Source organism: Uloborus diversus, chromosome 10, assembly GCF_026930045.1.
Source record: "Uloborus diversus isolate 005 chromosome 10, Udiv.v.3.1, whole genome shotgun sequence".
Lineage (NCBI taxonomy): Eukaryota > Metazoa > Arthropoda > Arachnida > Araneae > Uloboridae > Uloborus > Uloborus diversus.
Genome location: NC_072740.1, coordinates 32,886,255 through 32,907,171, shown reverse-complemented (window position 1 = coordinate 32,907,171; position 20,917 = coordinate 32,886,255). Strand labels below are relative to the sequence as shown.

The 20,917-nt window shown below is 36.2% G+C and overlaps 1 protein-coding gene across 1 annotated transcript; it reads left to right on the top strand.

Moving 5' to 3' along the window:
* The first annotated feature begins 8,104 nt into the window (after nt 1–8,104).
* Nucleotides 8,105–20,392, top strand: LOC129231706 (uncharacterized). The gene is given in 4 exon segments (XM_054866069.1): nt 8,105–8,249; nt 14,912–15,408; nt 15,410–15,503; nt 20,232–20,392. Coding segments are annotated over 4 exon segments (897 nt in total).
* The last annotated feature ends 525 nt before the right edge of the window (nt 20,393–20,917 follow it).

Below are 20,917 nucleotides of genomic sequence, written 5' to 3'. Positions count from 1 at the left end.
ATTTCTCTAAATTCGCCTAAAGCGTGAACGGAAACTTCTTCCTCGTTCTTTTCAGATGGGCAATGATTCAAATGGGTTCCTCAGATGATCAATGCCGTTCTTTTTAATGATCCATTCATCAGAGGATCGTTAATTTTTTACCCGTACATTGAACTTCCGATTCCGGGGGGACATGGACACCACCGTTCAGACATGGACGCAGAGGCCGGTGGGCAGTGCTACCCGTTGATTCCCAGGACTCAAAAGGGACCACTTGAAACATCAGCTTCAATCAAGTGAGAACAATTGAGGCAAAGGGATGTAATTTCATTTCTCATTTTTGGCAGTTTTAATGTGATTCAATAGTTTACTCTCTAAATATCACCATCAGTGGTCAAATTAAAACCAGATTTAAAAAAAAAAAAAAAAATAAAAAATAAAAAAATGCCAAATTTGTCGCTAAGTTGGCGATAAAACTTGGCGACCAAAAGACTGGCGATATATCGCCAAGTGTCCCGCCAAATTATAACACCACTTGTGTTTTACATCGAAATTAACAATGATTTCCCCCCCAAAAAGGGGCAAAAGACCCCCTTAGGAACACCCGAATGCAACCAAAAGGGAAGGTGCACAACTAGACCCCAGTAGGAGTCTAAGTACCAAATTTCAACTTTCTAGGACATTCCGTTCTTGAGTTATGCGACATACATACACACATACACACATACACACATACGCACATACATACGTACATACAGACGTCACGAGAAAACTCGTTGTAATTAACTCGGGGATTGTCAAAATGGATGTTTCGGGTGTCTGTACGTTCCTAGGCATATATCCACGTGTGGTCGAGTTGAAAAATAAACTTAACATTCATTCGGGGGGTGAGCAAAATGGAAATTAAGGCCGATTTTTGAGTGAAAATTTTTTCGCGAATACAATACTTCCTTTTTTGTAAAAGGAAGTAAAAAAAAAAAAAAAAGAGCTCAAAAACAAAACAAAACAAAAAAAAAAAAAAAACCATAAAAACAGATATGAGCTAACACGAAAGATTGCATTCCTTTCTAAATCGAAATATTTTATTTCCAAGTACAATATGGTCACAAATGAGAAGAAGAAGAAAAAAAAAAAGAAATGCACAAAATAAAAGTTACACCAGTTAATTACAACGAGTTTTCTCGTGACGTCTGTATGTACGTATGTATGTGCGTATGTGTGTATGTATCTCGCATAACTCAAAAATGGTATGTCCCTAGAAAGTTTAAATTTGGTACGTGGACTCCTAGTGGGGTCTAGTTGTGCACCTTCCCTTTTGGTTGCATTCGGGTGTTTCTAAGGTGGTCTTTTGCCCCTTTTTGGGGGGAAATCATTGTTAATTTCAATGTAAACTCAAGTGGTGTTATAATTTGGCGGACACTTTCGATATATCGCCAGTCTTTTGATCGGCAAGTTTTGTCGCCAACTTGGCGACAAATTTGGCATTTTTGTTTTCTTTAAATTTGTTTCAATTTGGCCACTGTTGGTGATATTTAGAGAGTAAACTATTGAATCACATTAAAATTGCCAGCAATGGGGAAATGACATTAAATTGGAGTAAAAGGAAGTCATGTTGTGATGCACACATCAGCTCGTTTTTCCAGCAGGAAACCAAATAGGCATACTGTTACAATAAAGATAACGTACATTATTGATGACAAAAGTGCAAAAAAGTGAAAAATGAAATATTTGCAGTTACTGCCCTTTACCTGCCCACGGCAGCGTATAGTTCTCAGACGAGAAACTAACACACAGATTGTTTTATTTTGCCAGATTCAATGTCATTGTTATATTTTCGAAATGGCTGTAACAATGCGAAACATAGAAAATGTAGGGACATAATTAAAAAACAACTTTTCTTTACTGGAATATAGATGACTGAAATAGGCGTCGAACAGAAAGCCTAACTGAACGCAAAAATAGGTTTAATCGCCAAAAAATGCACTTAATTAATAATACTGACTTGCCTATGGATAATATTCAAGAGCTTAATTGCCGCAAAATATCCGAAGTTTGCATTTTTCGTAATGCGTTTTGCTGGAAAATGGAACAGCAGTATCAAATAGCGTATGTAATGGGTCCTAAAATAAAGCTGAACTTCCCCTAATTTCTAATAAGTTTAACCAAGCTCTGACTCTCTCCGCCCCCCCCCCCCCCCCTGCAGCTCGGAAACAAGACTAAAACAAACCATACCCACCTTTTTTTTTCTCTTCTAGCTATGCCTGTGTGAGCTATCGAGAGGGCGGGAGCAGTTAAACGGTTTTGGTTTTGGAATGTTATGGGCAGTTAAACGATTTAGTTCGAGTAATATGTTCCAGTTAAACTAGTATTTTTAACTAGATTACATGAAAATAATTTTGTTTTTCGAAACACTATGTCGTAATTGAAAAAAAAAATGCAGTATTTGTTTCAGAAACTTCAATTTCCAAGTTATAGGAAAACTGAAATCGATTTTAAATGCTAATCGTTCTCAAAATTTCATCATCCACTCCAGATACGGCTCTAGGTCCGAATCTCGCATACGGCTTTCAGATACTACATTACATCATTGGTTTCAATGGGATATTCAGAAAAATATTTCAGAGGGCATATGATTGAATTTCTGGGGAGGGAGTGGTTAGCTTTAGTCGTTTTCTACGGTGTCAAAAAAGGAAAATATCTATATTTTGAGGGGGAGGGGGAAATTTATCTTGAAATCGCACACTCCCCCAGGATACGCCACTTTGGTGGAGGGTGGAGTTGAGAGAGCTAGAGCTGTTTAGGTTAAATTATTATTCTTTTCTTTCGTTTTTTCTTTTTTTCCTTAGTAGTAATTTAATTGTGAACGAACGCATACGACTTGCGCTCCAAATTACTTTTAGTGTCTCTGAAAGTAGTTCATGCATGAACAATTTTCTATTATAGTCTCCTAAGGGACCCCGATTTTTTTTAAAAACTTATCCATAGCATTAAAAAATCATGCATTTTTGTGAAAAATTAAAAACAAAAACCTCTTTTAAATAATGTTTTCTTTTTTTTTTCTTTGCGTTGACTTAATATGATTAGAATAGAGGAAGGGGGGGGGGGGCTCCAAACCATTAAGAGCCTTGGGCCTCACTTTTAGTTAGTCGGGCCTTGGCGACTATAAGCGTCATTATATTTAATTTTCCTGCGAAATTTCTTTCTCGTTGCGTGCGATGTATTTAGATGGCAACGATGGCGCCATCTATACGAGACATATGAACTTTCAACATATTCTGTCTTAAAGATTAATAAAATATAATTACTAAAAATATAATTACTAAATATTTTACGAATGGAGAAAAATTGATGAAATGTAAACTATTTTTTTAAACATGAAGTTATAAATGTTTTTTTTTAGAAGGGACTTAATCCTTAGAAATTCAGGAATTTTAATTGCTGTAGCTGATATTATCCAACCTAAACCTAAGTGAGTTCGGATGTTTTCGGAACAAAAAATGTGTAAGGAAGTTCCATTTCAGCAGTTTCAGTGGCAAAATGAGAGGTTTTTTTTTTTTTTTTTTTTTTGCTTTCTCTGAGTATCCAGAGGAAAAAAAATAATTTCTAACCAAAAGCTAAGCAGGAAAAAAAATAAAAAAAAGACAGTCGTTTGTAAATGCAAAGTGTTTGAGCCAGTGGCGGATCCAGAGGCCTGTTTTTTTTTTGGGGGGGGGGGCGATTTTATCCATGGGCGATTGGTCCACAAAAAATTTGGGGGGGGGGGGGGGGGTCAGAGAAGTCACGGGAGGGGGGATGTGGGCAGCGCCCTTATTTATTTATTTATTATTTTATTTTAAATTTTATAAAATTGGGCTATGGTATTTTTGTTGTAGGTTAAATGATCGTCTCAAAAAAAAAAAAAAAAAAAAAAAAAACCTAGGGACACGACCTGAAATCTCGAGACAAATATCAACAGTAGACTTCCTTCTTTCGATTCAAAGCTCCAATTTAATCTTCATCAAAAAACGTGACAAACATTTAAAGTACCCTTATTAAGTCAATTCTTCCTTCTTTAAACACGTGAATCGATCAGCACCAGCATTTTCCAGTCGATCTATAACTTTGAAGTTAGAAAAACGGAGGGGCAGTGCCCCTTTGTTTTTGAAAAGGAGGGGCAGTTGCCCCCACGAGCCGCCTATGATTCCATCCCATCCGTTCTCACGTGCGCTCAAAAGTATCGGACGCACAAAAGCTATTTCGTTGCGAAGATCATTTATGAGCTTTTAAATTGAGTCTTACAAATAAAGGGAAATACATTCCCTTATATCGCCATTTTTTATATATTTTCTCTCATCCTATTACGGAATGAAAAAAAATACCATTCTAATGTAACGTGGGATTTTCAGAGATCGATATGATATGGATTTATGAGGCATTTCTATGAATCTCCTCGGTAATACATTTTTGAATAAAAATAATGTCTAATGATTGCAGAAAAAAATGAAAACAAGCAACTACCAAAGTTCACTATAACTACAAATAGCGGCAGTAAAAAACGCGAAACAAAAGTTTAAATAAAGATATATCGAAATAAATCTTGTAACAAAAATTGCTTTCATGATAGAACCAGAAGCAAATAAAGCGGTTAATTTTCGTTATACAAAACATAATTTTCCACTATTTAACCAGTATTAAAATAAATTTAGGATCAAAATAAAATGTTTTAAGTGTAGTTTACTTTTGTTTGAATAAGATTTTACTAGGAAATGCGAAATACAAGAAACAGAAAAGATCTTTTAACAATTAAAAAAAAAATTGATCTGTTAAAAAACCATATTCTGTTTACAGCATTGTTAAATTACACTTAATCAGTGGCGTAGCAAACTTGGATGTCAACCGGGGTGGTAATCTGGGCTATCACCACCCTCACCCCTCCCCATCAACCGAAGGCGAAAAAAAAACCTTATTCAATGTTCGATGAAAGAAACGAAGTTGATACAATATTCATAAACAAAACGAAATTGTGTCCCCCCCCCCCCCCGAGAGGGATATCATCCGAAATAAACGTTTCCCTCGTATTGATACCAATGCATTTGAGAGATTATAAAACATATGCGAATTTCTGTTGGTATTTACATTTTTCCGGAACTCTTACATGCGTTTTGGGTGTCTCCGCCCCCCCCCCCCGCCCCACTCCATATGAGTACCAGCCGCCTCAAATGCCCTTCTAGTGAGACCAATATGTTTGATAGAAAAAAAATATTTTTTTTTCATGTTGGAAATAAAATTCAGAATTGAAACATCGAAATTTCTCATATTCATTTTAGTGTCACACTCTAGGGGGTGTCAACCGGCTTAGCCCCGCCCTGCAAAAATAATTTTTAATATAAATTGAAATGTTGGGGAATTTTTGTTTAGAATTCAAGCATTTAAATTTTTCAAAAAAAGTTGAAGATCAATTTCGGGTGCCACCTGAGGCAAACCCATCCGCGCCACCGTAGCAATGCTACTGACTTCATCAACTCACATTTATATATAAAATAATTAAATTTATCAAATAGATAAAGGAGAAAAAAAAAACCCGTATTTTCATATCAATGAACTAAAAAAACCGCAAATTAAGAGAGTATGTAATCCCCCCCCCCCCTGGAGCAAAAATAAAACTTATGTATGGCACCAGTTATAAATATGCAGGAATGAATTACACCTTCGAACGATATAAAACAAACGCTGAGAAGGAAATACGCTTTCAATTTTTAACATTTATCATTTAAATTTTGAGCATAAATGAAAAAAAATTTAATGTATAAATTTTGAATTTGAAAAAAAATTAGATTTATTCTTCAGAAAGTGTTCAAACAAAAACGATTTATTTTGGTATGCAACCTAATAGTAAAAAAAAAAAAATCCACGAAGTCTGTTGGGGGGGGGGGGGGGGGCGATCGCCCCCAATCGCCCCCCTTGTGGATCCCGCCACTGGTTTGAGCTGTTGTACGTTGTACAGCATTTAATCTCAAACCTTTTCAACGGATTTTTTATGCAGCCACTGTGTATTTCCATACTTTACATCTTCAGAAAGTATAAAGAATACTTTCAAAAGCCAACTCGATTAGATTTAGGTGACGTTTCACACAGTTCCAACTCCTCAGCCGTTTGTCTCGGATCAAACAATGAGCAACGTGAGCAAAGCAGAGACTCGAACACAATACCTTATGTCTCTGAACCCAGGGCATTGCTTTAGATAACATTTGTTTCACTACGTATTATATTCTCGGTCTAGATATTTGTTTCATTCATTTGTCTTATTTGTATAGGTTATATTTATATTTCCCTTTAAGGCAATTCTCACCTAGTTGTTTAACGCAGAGGTGCACATTGCACAGTGCACAGCTCTTCAAGAGCGATGACACACCTCCTTAAATACCACGAAACACTTCTTCCCATGAAAGAGACCCTCCTGAATAGACTAATAAGGCCAGCCCCAATGAATTTCAGCGACGCAGACCGCGGACTCCGCCAACCGCCATGCCCCCCCCCCCCCTCCAGTGTGCAATTCTGATTCACGTAAAGAAGCTCAAACGGCAGCTGGGTTTACCATACCTGCACACCATTGGCGTAGCAAAAAAACTCCTCAAGGAGGGTGTCCAGCTGAAAAATACCCGCTTCTGTTACTCAGAAATGTAAATAAAGCAGTTATAATTTTATTTCAATTTTATATAAGCGGCCATACATACACAAAATTGATTAGATGATGAAAATAGTATCCTCATATATATAATAGCGAATGATCGAGCAACACTCCTGACGTCATCAACAATGAAACTCGCTCCACGACATGATAATTGGACAACATTTTTTGGTAATGCTTGACATGCAGGGAAATGCTTTATTTTGACGAGGCTAAACTGGATCCGGTACCTTAGCTGTTTTAATGATAAGACTGATTTTAGGAGAATGAAGAAACGAAAAAGTGGTCAACTCTCTACTGGAGTTTAGGGTTAATCTGCTAAAGTTAAGGTTAAAATTTCAACTATCAAAATATCACCAAACAGGCAATTGCTTCGATTAAATGTAGAAGCAATTTCCACACGTCATACCTTGACGGGCGATTTTCTAGTTTTAAATAGAAGGGAATAACTTTAGTTTACGTTATTGGAGTGCATTCATCTCTGCTATTAAGATCAATCTTATGTCTTTCCACTCATACTTCCTTATTCCCTTAAAATAAAACTCAGTCACAATAAAACTATTTTCTTTGCAAAATACACCTTCAGGGTTCAATAACATTGTGTTACAACTTCTACTATTGATTTCGAATTCAAGGTCCCACGATCAATAAGGCGCCGGATGCGTGGCTAAAGTGCCGTGGGTTCGATACCGGCCGGTCGAGTATCCCCTGTGAGCGCTACTTGCGACTGGTGCACATTAAATCTACCGTGGTCACAAAGTCATCCAAATTTTCTTAACAAATTACTATCTCCAGGGGTAATGGATCACGGGTTGCTCTGCTCCTGGTCTAGATCCAAAAGACTGAGATGTCTTCAGAGCCTCATCCAACCGGAAAAATCGGAAATGTGGTGGGCACGGAAGACCATGACATATGAAGTCCAAGGTCTCAATCATTTAGCTTCCACAAGACATGTTATTTTTAAAAGTGCGTATAATATATTTCTTAAAACCAGGAGTTTCCAAAGAAGGTGCCGCAGGGAGAGGCGAGGGGTGTTGCGAAGTGTCCATCTATGGTTTAAATATATTCATACATACTAGAGATATACTAGGTTGCCGTAAGAAAATTCCAATTCTTTACAGGGTGCCTTGAATCGAATACTTTTGAGGACCTCTTCCTTAAACTAAAAAGCTGCTCACAATGTAACTTATTTTCTTTTCAAAATACACCTTCTGTGTCCCACAACATTATTTTGCTATTCCTACAATGGATTTGGTGCATTTCTAGTCCATAATCACAACCTCAATCACTCGATCTCTACAACACATCATGTTTTCTAAAGTTTGTATTATAAATTATATATCAATGGCATCATTATGAGCTTACTTTATTACCAGAAAATTTGCATTAGCACGTGTAATATGACGTAAATGAGGGCAGCTTTGCGAGATAGCTTGAAATGAAGGGAAAAGAGTACACATGTCTGAAATCGAAGCGGTTCGCACAGCGAATGAATCAAGGCTACGGAGGTTTACAGCTTTTGTGGGGATCTTTGCCATGCTGCTCATTCTTGCGATAGCTTTAATATTGGTCAATATTAATGCATCTAAACCCGGTGTTACAGGTATTTAATGTTAATTCTTGCAATTATTTATACTTTTTCTTGATCATATTTGTTTAATGAGAGCTATAATGAATTTTAAAATATGCACGAACAGGATCTTTCTTTATGGGTGCTCCTTATTCTCGCGTGAACTGAATTGTAACTTTTTTAGCTTGAAGTTTTCTAACATCTTTGTCAGACTGAATTTGCAAACATTCTGCGTTTGAGTATTTGTAATGTATTCCTTACTGGCTAATACGCTCTACTAGATGACTGTTTGCAATAATTGCGTAATTATATCACCGAGTGGCGGCAATAATGCCTCCCCCCCCCGCAAAAAAAAAAAATGGTAGAAAATAAAGGTTTTACGAATGCTATTTTTAACTCATTTATTATCGAATATCGCAACACGCTCAAAACATTTGATAAGTTCACTGATTTTTTTGTGATCTAAATGAAGTGTATAAATTTTGAAAATGTTTTCATCTAAGTTATGAAATTTTAATGACTTAACCCTTAACAGGGGAGGTTCGGTCTCACAAACCGCTCAAAAGTTCATCCGATCACCCCTATTTCAATTTCTGTCCGATTGAATGGTTTTACCCAATAGCTTTTTGTTTTGTGACCTTGAACACCCCCCGACCTTGCTTATCAGTAACCTTAGGCAAGTGTATCTGGTTTAAATTTCATTTCATACTTAGAAGCGGTCTGCGAGACCGCACCTGCCCTTCAGTGTTACAATTTTCGGCAGTAGTAGACATGGCTCTTATAACGTTAGAAACCGCGGATATAGGTTCATTTAATCTTATCCGAGTTATGTGGAAGAGATGCAAAATATTCTAGATGAGGTTGAGAGTTGTTTGAAATGTTCACAAACATTACGCAATGATGTTCTAGGGACAATGAAGGCTGAATTATTCCTCACAATACGACGCGAAATACCAACAGTTCAAGAGCTGTCGAAAATTTCCCGTAACCTGATATAACAAATTTTCTGCTACTGAAATGTTCTGTATATATTAAAGAACTAAAATGAAATCATTAATAAATAATATATTAGTTTTTATTACGAGTAGATAGTTATTTGCTACAGCATATGATTTTCTCAATCTTTAAGACTCGAGCAAAATTTCCTCGGAAAAGGTATATTTCGATTAAAAAATCATTTTTTCCCCTTGCTAGAAGTTCAGAGAAAGTCTATGGGAAATTAGGGGTATATCATAATCACACGATTTTTTAAAAACTTGCAAATTGAGCGGTCTCTGAGACCTCACTCCCCTGTTAAGTCCTACTTTTTCACCTCCCCACTGTAGATTGAATCATATACGCCACCGAACACCACATATGTAAGCAGAGTTTGTGCGAGACTTTAATACCATAGTTATTACGAATTTTCAAATTTAAATGCCACTATTGTCGCCGATGAGCAATGTGTTTATACATATATTTACTAACTGATGCATATCAATTTCTAAAACTAATATTTAAACTTCGACGTTGTCTTTCATTTAATTCGGAATGTGTGATACTATACAACCTTGGGCAGGTAAACAGAATCTACAAATTTTAAGCTTTTGCATTTTTGTAATCTATTTTACTTTAGCTTTATTGTACAAATATGCTTATTTGCTTTCCGCTGTAAGTAAAGCATGAACAGAAAGTCAAGTTCCAGCATTTTACTTGTGTTTGTATGGAATCAAAGCCTCCCGTTTCTTCAAATATCTTTCATTCTTGTAGATACTGCTGTTTACTTGCCCCCAACACCATATCCAAAGCTGTAATGTATAAAAATACTTTGAGCATTGCTACTAAATTCTGTAATAGTTAGCTTTATCCAGTGACAGGCCCGTAATTTCAAAACTTTTCGGGGGAGGGGGTCAAGGGGTAAACTCGATGCACATAATTGAAAAACACGAAACTAAGCCCACATGGCTGAACATAGATTTCTCAAAGCCAGGAGGAGGGGGGAGGCAATCGCCCGTCCTGACCCTCCAAAATGAGACTTGTCCAGTGACTAGTATTTCAACTTACAAAAAAAATTTCCTACTCTCAATATTTTAAGCGAAAATAAAAATTTGAGTTTGCCTACCAGTTAAGTGTCCATTTAATGGTTTGTGGCCCTTTTTTTTCTCTTCATACTTCCCAGAAAACCAGAAGTTTTGTTCTACTATTGTTATCAAAATTAGTAAATGTGCAGGATGTATGAAAATAATGTAAAACATATTATATAGAGATGCGTAGAGGCATAATTCAATACCAAACATTTAGACCTGTCCATTTGACTCTAATTGCTAATTTTAAAATAGATCGATCAGATATGTTTAGTCGAATCATTTTGGTTTAAATGCAGTGAAGTTTACAATCTTTCAAATTTTCAATTTAAATTTTTTTCTTGCAAGGGTCGTATAGTAAATTATAAAAAGCTAAGAATCCATTTGTAGACTCCCTCATTTCGTAACTAATAGGGCATTGTAGTTACGAATTATCCAATCAATTAGCTCATGAAATTAACGGAATCCCCCCCAACCCAAATTCTAGACACAAATGAATGTAAAGTATTCGTTTCTGACCCTTTCTATTATTGCTTTAATGATGAAAAGTGAAGTTTAGGTTCGAATTAAATGTATCCAACTCGGATTGGGAAACGAATCTCTGAAAGGTAAATTTACATATCATTCATGCAAAGTTTTAGAAATAAAGATCGACTTACGGCATGTAATTTTACCCTTTATTTACGATAATGACCTTGGTAAGAGTTTAGAATTAAATGGAGAAAAAAATATGGGGTGATTGTTTATCGTCTACATGTATTAACTTTGCGAAGTAAAACTTCTAAATATATATACTGTGAGCGTATGTCAATGTGCTTGTCTGTGTACCTGTAACCCTCAGAGCCCGATCATTCTGATTTTGGACATGGGGAACATTTCTATTTTAGGGCCACTCTAAGGCCCGACCAAGATATTTAAAGACACTGGGCACGAAATTCATTTTGTGCCCCCCCCCCCCCCATTCCTGCTTATTCTATATAATGAAGCAATAAAATATTTCAATACTCGCGTATTAACACAGCCATGCTAAATTTGGTGGTACTTCATACACAATATAGTATATACATTTAAAAAGTAGAAGCGCTATAGTATATAATTATTTAAGATATGGTTAAAATTTGCCCGTTGCAGTAAACCGTAAATATCAAAATTATCTATGTCATAATAGTCCAGTCAAATTAGGTCATGACCCGGACATTAAAAAAAAAGAATGTGCACCTATACCAAGTTGTTCAGTATCATAAGGAGATAACGTACCAAAAAGTCTCAAGAGTTTGAGCGTCGGGTTTGGGAGTTACAGGGGAGCAAAGAGGGGGCTCAAAATGCAGATTATTGATTTATTTCAGCTGTATCTCCAGCACAATTCCTTTTCATGAAAGGCTAATTGAATAAAAGTTGAATATGGTACATATAACTAATATTACAAGTATTATTTTTTGCAAAGATCAGTCTTTAGGGGGATTCCCCCCCCCCCATTTTTGAGATGTACATTGTACAAATGAAAAAGTTTCCTTGCTCGTGTTTTATTGTTTTTAAAATAACATTTTTGGAGTACATTCCGTTTGCTTCCCCTCCTTCTCCTCCCCCCCTCACCCATGTTAATGAAATGACGGGTATATGCAAGTATAAACTTTGCCTTGTCATTTCCTTTTTTAAATGACAGTAAAATGTTTGTAATTTTTTCTTAAACTTTTTCAGAAACATAACATATTATACATTTGGATGCAAAAGTCTTAGTTTTTACTTTGGAAAATGTTCCAAGGAAAAAAGCAATTCAAACTTGAAAAATGCCAAAAATTATGTTTGAAAATCAAAAACATCGTTTAAACGAGTTCTTTCCTATGGTGCTTTTACTTTTCTTCTGCACTCAGCAGAGGTTATAGAAATAGAAGCGGCAAATCTGCAAAGTGAAGAGAAAACACAAATTATTTTTATAGAAGACTTTAAGCAAGCCCCGATTAACCTCTGAAGTGGGAAAGCTCCTTCTCATTTCAGGGCCTCAGATTCTGTGTTGGAATTTTTTCTAAAAATTCAACGCACATTTAAATAAAATTCACTGATTCTACAGGTGTTATTTTTAAAAGTGACACAGCTAAATTCAGATCAATGTTTAACCTCTCCTCCTACGCGACAGATAGAATTTTTGTAAATTACATACGTTTTCACTAAAATTCTAAACAATAAAGGGTGGTTAGTTGCTGAAACAGATTTGTCCTGTCACAAAATTGTTATGAAAGTGCATTGTAATAGTTAGGCGAAATTTGATCGAACCAGTTCTAATGTTTGCAGTACCTTTAAAAGCTGAATCTGGAATTTTTAAGCAGTTTTTCTGTAATTTTTGGGCTTCCTGAAAATTTTGAGGGGGAGCTCTAGCTTCCCGAGCCTTTTGGGTAATAAAGTCCTGCGCTTAAGGCGCAACGTCTTACCTTTCAGATTTCAGAAACTACACCTTCTCTATACATTCAACATTGATTCCGACATCCGATTCACACTGAGACCCAAAAACAGACGTACAGAGCAGTACAATGCAAAACAGCAATCGTTAAAACCACCAAATTTTCTGTTTTTCAAACTTTTAGAACCGATATTTGTGTATGCTTTCGTTTCTATATTTTAAAACTTTGAGGATTCCTAATGATTATTTCTGTGCATAATATATTATTTTATTAAAAAGAATTTGTTTCAAATTCACAACTTGGTGACTCCTGTTAAGCTGTTTTTATTAAGATTCGCTAAAGTTCATAAATAATACTATGCGTTGAGTTTCTATAGTTCCTCAAATTTTTACTAAAATATTACAAAAACATTTTCAGCTTTTAAATTTGAAGTATTGGTTTTTATTTAGTTAAAGTTTTTTGGTTTCTTATGCCGTGGAACCACCTAAGTGGTCTGACCCCCCACCCCAACAGACCCTCGCATTGCTGGGTCTGCGGGTAGAATTAAATCTCAATGCCATCTCGACGCCATTTTGACTTAAAACCGAAAAAAAAAAAACTTCAAATATAGGATTACTATTAAGTTTCTCAATATAATATCCATCGGCAAAAATGAATCTATGAAATTTCATATTCTATAGTACAGTTCTAAAAAATCCAAAGAGAGAATGTACTTCGGAATTTATTTCTTATTCGATGAACAAATAAGTGTCAACGTTATTTTGAATTGAGATACGTATGATTAGGCTCGTCGTTTCGTTTACTCATGGGAGGGGGGGGGGGGCAAGGGAATAGACTCGAAAATGTCATAAAAAAACAATAAAATACCTGCAATGAAACTTTTGCATTTGTACAATGTATATATTTCAAAATCCGAAGGAGAGGGGGCGGGGTCAATTCCCCCCGACCCCTTATGACGGATGTGCGTAAAAAATAGTATTTGCAGTGTTTGCAATTTGTTCCATAGTCAACTTTTATTCCATTACCCTTTCATCAAAACGAATAGTGTTGGAAATACCGCTGAAATGAAGCAATAATCTGCATTTTGACCCCCATCTTTGCCCCCCCCCCCATAACTCCCAAATCCGACGCTCAAATTCTTGGGACTTTTTGGTACGTTATCTCCTCATGATACTGAACAATTTGGTATAGGTGCACACTCTTTTTTTTTTTGGAATGTCCAGGTTCGGCCCTTTTTAGACCTAAATTTGACTAGACAATAAATTTTACTATTAAATACAGACTAGACTTGGAGTGGTTTTGGGATTTGCGGAAGAGATCAAATTTATAAGTTAATTTTTATCAACAAATGAGATTTTTTCCGTGTCTTAGCATTTGCAAAAATATCAATGATATCATTGTACTCTAGATTCCGAGTGAAATCATCTATTCTTAATTATTACGATAAATTAAGGGGGATTTCGGGCCCCCTGAAATCTAAGAGGGACCTGTGCCCCTCTTGCCCCAGGGTAATCACTCTGGCCTTCTCCGAAATGGCAATGTATAACAGGTCAACATGGGTACCGTTCGGGGGGGGGGGGGGGTCAATACTGGTACATCTAGGGGAAGCCATTCCACCCTGTCTCACCCCTCTAAACTTCAAGGGCGAGATATCCAGACCTGAGGTTGTCACCCCTGGATGTCTTCAGGATATCCAGGCGTTAAAGCATTAAAAACAACTGTCACCGGCAGCAGGTGGCAAACGGGGGTTGACGAGTCAAACGAGCAGGGGTGGAACTACTTAGTTCAGTAAATAAATGTTAAGCGAACTGACACAGTAAAAATAGCTTAAATAAATGAAATTCTCGCCTACTTTATATTCTGCTCTTGACAAAAAAAGTTAGTTTCGGTACTAATTTAAAACAAATTTATTGGCAGAGCCTTGCGCACGACTTTAATATTAATAAAATTAGTGTTTTCCTCAGAACTTGTTTTTCTAGGAAGGGAAGTTAGCTTTTTCTGTCGTATAAAATATCGGTCGGGAAACTAAAGCTACATATCCGGAGGCATGAAGTTTCCGTTTTGTAATATCAACAGTTTCTGTTATTGCTGTAAAATTGAAAAATTATGTTAAGAGGTCTTTGGTTTCTCAGCGAACTGGATAAGAAGACTTAGAGCTAAAATTGGGAAAATGATTGGGTATTGAAAATGAACTATATGGGCTTAGTTTAAAAAGTTGAATCTTTTTCTCTTTCAGAGTTTTCAGAAGAGCCATTCAACGCCAGTCTCGAAACCGATTCTGTAAATGAAACTTCAACTACTCCTCAAGTACCTCCACAACAAGTAAAAAGCAGCTCAGAGTTGAATGCATCGAATGCTTTTGTGACAGATTCCGTACCCTCTTGGAATGCGGACCCTAATCCTTTTCTAGCTGCTATTCGTGACTTTTTGTTCCAGGCGAGAGATGGTTTGCTCGAGGTATCAAGTACTGTATCAGAGCCATCTGTTCACCAAGACACAGAAGAAATGTTCAAAGTATTTGAGCAAGGGTTGATCGAAGCGACCACAATGTTGATGAAAGTAACGGATGATGCCGACTTGTTTACTACACCAGCTGCAAAGAATGAGGAGAAGGAAGAAGAGAATATAAGAGTAGTTAAAATTGAGGAAGATCTTATTCAAGAACGAGGGGTTGGAATGGGCGTGTTAGGAATTTCGAATAAGAAACAAGCGGCTATGAACTTAATGGCAAATGGCCACGACTGGCTGCAGCAACTGCTATGAAAAACTCAACACTTGTGTGCAGAAATGCTTTAGTGACAACAATTGTCATGATGTTCAACGACAGGGTAAGTAGGTTCCTATATAAATATATATATATTTTTGAATTAAACACAAATAAAATTTTAGTTTTTTGCAAGGATGTCTGTACTCTGTTCACGGAAGAGAGAGACCAAAAGTAAACAAAGAGATTGCTAGAAGTTGTGCCACTACCCACTATTGAGGATTTTTTCTGGAATAGGAAGAAATGCTAATCAGAAGTATTAGCATTCGCAGTCATTCAACTGTGCAGAAATTTAGGTCATAAACTCCTTCATTTTAATCAACTTAATTAGGTGGATCATATCCTTTCTTACGTTGCTTTGCTCTGCTCAAGCCTATACATATTAAAAGCGTTCTAAGCCTGGAATTATACTCTGAATTAGATAAAGCCCATCTACTAACCTCGTATAGCCCTGCATGGACGTAGCCAGAAATCCCGTTAGGGAGGGGCAAGCAGACGCAACAACAAAGTGATTTTTAGTTCCCCTCCACCACAAGTATGGACTTCGGAAATTGCTTGAATTTATAGTCCTCTCCCCTAAAAAAATATTTCATGCTATTTTTGGTCAGGTGAGGGCAGAAAAAGCGGTTATGTGGCTCTATCCGGCATTTTTTCGAAATTGAAGTCCTAAAATTGCTATTTTAAACTATCTTCGATGACATTGGAAAGATCGTGTTGGGAGTCAGTTTCTCTTCTAGGCAGTGGCAGTTGCCCTTCCCTGCCCTCCTCTGGCTACACCCATGCCTGCAACATTTTTAAATGAAAAAGTTCAGTGAACGAGTGAAAAGAATGAACGATCTTCTGATGAACGGATTATTAAAAAGAACAACATTTCCCTTCTCTAATAAAAACTTGCCATATTTTTCTAGAAATAATAAATTGCATAAGAACCATTTTTCTTTACCAAAGAAGAGATTTTTGACTTTAAGTTTGTAAAACCCCAAAAATATGTCGCTTGAAAATTCATGTAATGAATGTAATGTTTCAATAAAAGTAAAATCTTAATATTCTTGTCCCATAATAGAAACCAAATTCGTAACGAGAATCGTATTTTCAAAAACTCAGCTTTACAAACCTCGCGAACTTAAAAACAGATATCTCATACGCGATTTAGTAAATTATAAATTTCTGATCTTAAACGCGTCCAATTTATTTCTCCTTTAAAAATAGTCATTTCTAAGTTTCGAACTACTTTTAAAACAACGCGTTTTAAAAATCGCGTCGCGTTGAAAATTGTTTATTTTCGTTAAGTTCGGACGAAAACGTTCGTGAATGAAATGAATAAAAAGCAGTACAATCACATAATTTTCTTTTGCAGCATAGCAGCAGAGATGAAAAGAGGCGCCTATGCATCAAAAGGCGTCTAGACAACTTGGAAGGAATAAATCGCTGAAAGTTTTTTTGGCAAGGTTGTTTTTTCCTGGTCAAATTGTTTGCTTTTCTTTCCTTTTCTCTTTTGCTGAAAGAACCTGCATATGGGGAAGGGGAGGAAGGACTAAAACTTGAAAAATGCTCTCCGAACGGAAGTCGAGAGGAAGGAAAATGTTCTGTCCTTTTTTTAGGGAGTGATGACGATCACAAAATTTTCAGGGGGAAGGGGTGGAAAATAAAACGATTTGATTTTCCACCGAAAAGGGGGTATAATCAATGAAGGGGTTACTTTCGACAGTATAAAAAAGGCACTCTAGACGATATTGCTAATGTTAGGGGAAGAAGAGGTTTGAGATCGCTCTCCCGACCATTTTTGTAAATTGAAACTTCAAAAACGTGATGGTAGATTACGTTGAATTATGTTAGCACAAGGGAGTTGGGGACTCTCCGTCGAATTTTCGTTGCTGACATTGAAGCTGTAAAAACGCAGTTTAAGATGAGTTTTGGTGATGTTAGGGGGAGACGAGATTCCGATACCCACTCCCTTAAATTTTCGAAATTGAAATCTTAAACGCGATTGTCATCTTTGGTATCATTTAGGGCATAGTTTCTCAACATTTTTCAATTCACGGGTCGGCAAGCATTTTTTTAATTTTATGGACAGGTGGTTTTTCTTTTTTCGCAAAAAAACCTTGCATTTGCGAACCGTTAAAAATATGTTCATGTTGTTAACGTTGTTTACGGACTGGTGAGTCCCCCCTCCCCCCCCCCCCCAAATAACTTTAGACTCCAGGACCGTTAACTACTTAGTGAAAAACTTTTGTGGAAGACTTTTTTCTTTATCTATAATGATAATTAATAAATTAGTAAGACTAGTTGGTGTTAGAACTGTGACAAATTATTTAAATGTTAAGAATTAGATAAATAATTATTGTAATAATAATACGGAAATAACCAACATTGGGGGAAAAACATAGAAAACTACTATAATTAATCACAAAATTCACGTAAACGATTGGATATTTTCATTATTATGGTGTTCTTTTTTTTTTTTTTTTTTTGAGTAAAGGAAATTTTTTTCACCGTGGATGAGCAAAAATCTGAGGATGGGTCAAATTTTTCTGCGGACAGTTTCGAAATTCAAGCACTTAAAACGACATTTTTAAGAGGTCGCTAACAGGAGGGAGGGGTAGTTCCCCCTTAAATCTTTGAAGTGAGCTATTAAAATTCGACGATCAATTTTTAGACGATCTTTGGTAATGTTAGAGGGAGAAGTTCGGGGGCTCTTTTTCAGCAATTTTCCGAAATCGAAGTTCCGAAAACAATTTCTAATTATCTTCAGTGGTGTTATCAGGGGATTCCGGGGCTTTACGGGTAATATTTTCAGAACTGAAACACTAGAAACGAAGTTTTAGACGATCTTTGGTAATATTAGAGGAAGGGTTAGTTCGAGCACCACCAGAATGTTTTAAAATTCAAGTCATGAAAATGAAGTTTTAGTTTAGATCTTTAATAACGGGGTAGGGTGTTTTTCTGGATTTGTGTAGGGGTACTCTCCTGGGAGCTTTTTGAAATCGAGGTCTTAAATACGTAATTGTACATTATCTTTGATTACGGCAAGCGATAGGAAAACGATGGGTTTCGACTGTTTGGCAACTCTTCCAAAGTCTGTTTCAAAAGCACTCTTTTAAGTTGGATTTGAGAGCGGGAAATGAAGGGTCATCCCTCACCAGTGGCGAAGAAACAATAAATTTTGCTAGTATACCCCCCTTAACCATTTTTTTAGACTTTTTTTTGTTCTCCGTTTTTTTTTTTTTTAACAACTCTGTTACATACCAAACTTCTTGTCCTTTGTTGTGAATCAGAACATCAAATATTACAACAATAAAAAAAACATATCTAAAATATGTAATGTGAAATGAATTCATATATTTTGCAGTAGGCTTTTTGTGCACATACTTTAGGGAGATTTGGGATTCACCACCAGAAATTTTTTGAAATTCAGGTCTCAAAAACAAGATTGTGGTCATCTGCAAGGTTGTTTCAAGAGGGGGGCAAGCGGGGTAATCGCCCCATGTGCCACGAAATGCGAGGGTACCGCAAGGCGCCTCTCATTTGGTGTATCATAGATAAAAAATCACACTCAAAATAGAGAATCATTGTAATGATTCTCTTTTTTCCTAGTACACGAAAATATTCCTCTCCTCCAGGCTCTAAAACACTCGATTCCTTTGTATCATTGAAGCAGATATAAATTCTGAGAATATACTTGTTTGGAATATAACAAAGGACACTTCTCCTTTGCATAATTGATTTTTTTCTAAGTTTCAAATAGCGGAGAATCTTACAAAATAAGATAACGATATTGAAGGTTAAATTTTATTTTTGGGTTTGTACCCCATTTGTCCTTGCCTCAGCCTGGCCCTAAATTATTATTTCTAGTAATTCAGTCGTTACTCTTTTATTCTTTTTTAAGAATGAAAACTTTAAATATATTCGAAATAAGGAGTAAAAAATATAATTTCCGAGGGGTGTGGATTTTTTATTTAACGGACTTTTTTTAACTTAGCACAGGCATCGCCTTGCGGGGTACTGCTAGTTTAAAATAAAACTATTGTACCCTTTAATATCCCAATTATCCAATGCTTATGGGTAAATTTCACCCCGTTAAAGGTCTGTTGCCGATAATAAAAAAAAGTGTTCTATCGATGTGCCAAGTTTGAACTCCAATCGGCGATTCACACTTATTGGTTAGGGTTACTTTCTTGTTAGTTAAAGAACAAAATGCAAGAAATATTGCAGACACGCTTGGGTTAAAACGAACCTTTTTATAAATACATAAAATTGAACTTCAGGAGGTAAGGAGTATTAAATTAGTTCATATTTGGTCTAGGATGCAATACTTTTGCGCTGTCAACTGGGACAACTTTACCCAAGTGGTATTTTTGCCGGTTTTTAAAAACTATTTGGTCAACTAAGTTCCAAAACCAACCAAGAAATGCAGTACTGATTCTTTGTGCAACGAAAACACTGCAGCTTCTATTAGCTGGTTTTGAAACTTTGTATAGAGCGCCACGTCGAATATGTCTGTTGGCGGTACCTATATATTTATGCAATAACTAAATACAGTCGGATCTAGATAACTCGAATCTTATAGCTCGAATAATCCTTTATCTCGAAGTTTTTGTTGGGTTTTAAGCTCTTAAGATTGTTCCGTAACTCGAACGTTTTAGCCAATCCCTTGGGACTTCGAGTTATCGAGAGTCGACTGTATGCGCATTAAATTCACGAATTTATTAGTGGCATTTACATGCTGTCTAGTATCTTGCGGTTAAATAAAATTTCAACTTTTCTTGAAACCTAATTTGCCTTTTTATTTTAGTCCGCTCTTGTCCTCCTGCCCCGACAAGATTGTGTAATCCGTTTGCACAATGGAGTCCTGTTGATGAATGCCAGAATCACGAAGACTGCATAAGTCCCAACTTGTGTTGTAACGATGGCTGTGTGAATAAGTGTTCTCCTGGAGTTTGGCGTCTTCCTTAATGCTATTGTGTTTTTTCTTTAACTTTGTTGGTTTTAGATTTTTAATTGATTTAATCAATAAATATTTTTTACTGAATATTATTCTTATAGCTTTACAACAATGCACTTGCAATCATCGGAAGGAACAATCAGAAAAATTTCTGAATTTATATTTGTGTTAACTACGTTATACTCATTCTTTGTTCAACTGTAGATTATAATTGGTACACTAAGTTAGATAAAATCTATCCCTTTTTAACACGTGTTTATTAGCTTCACTTGTATGTTTGTGAGTAACTCTTTTGGAATAAGAGCTAGTAGCTTATTACTGTTAGTGCATTTCACCACTTTATGAGAGTTCATGGCCGAGTGGTATAAGGCGCGGGTCTTCGCTGACGTCCACCTGCGGGAATCATTGGGCGTGCGTTCGAATCCCGTTTACACAGAAATTAAATTTATAATCTTGCAACTCAATTTTCGCCTACTTTTTGTGATCGGATTCTTTTAAAATTTGGAATGCAACCTCAGACCCGATGACAATGCAAT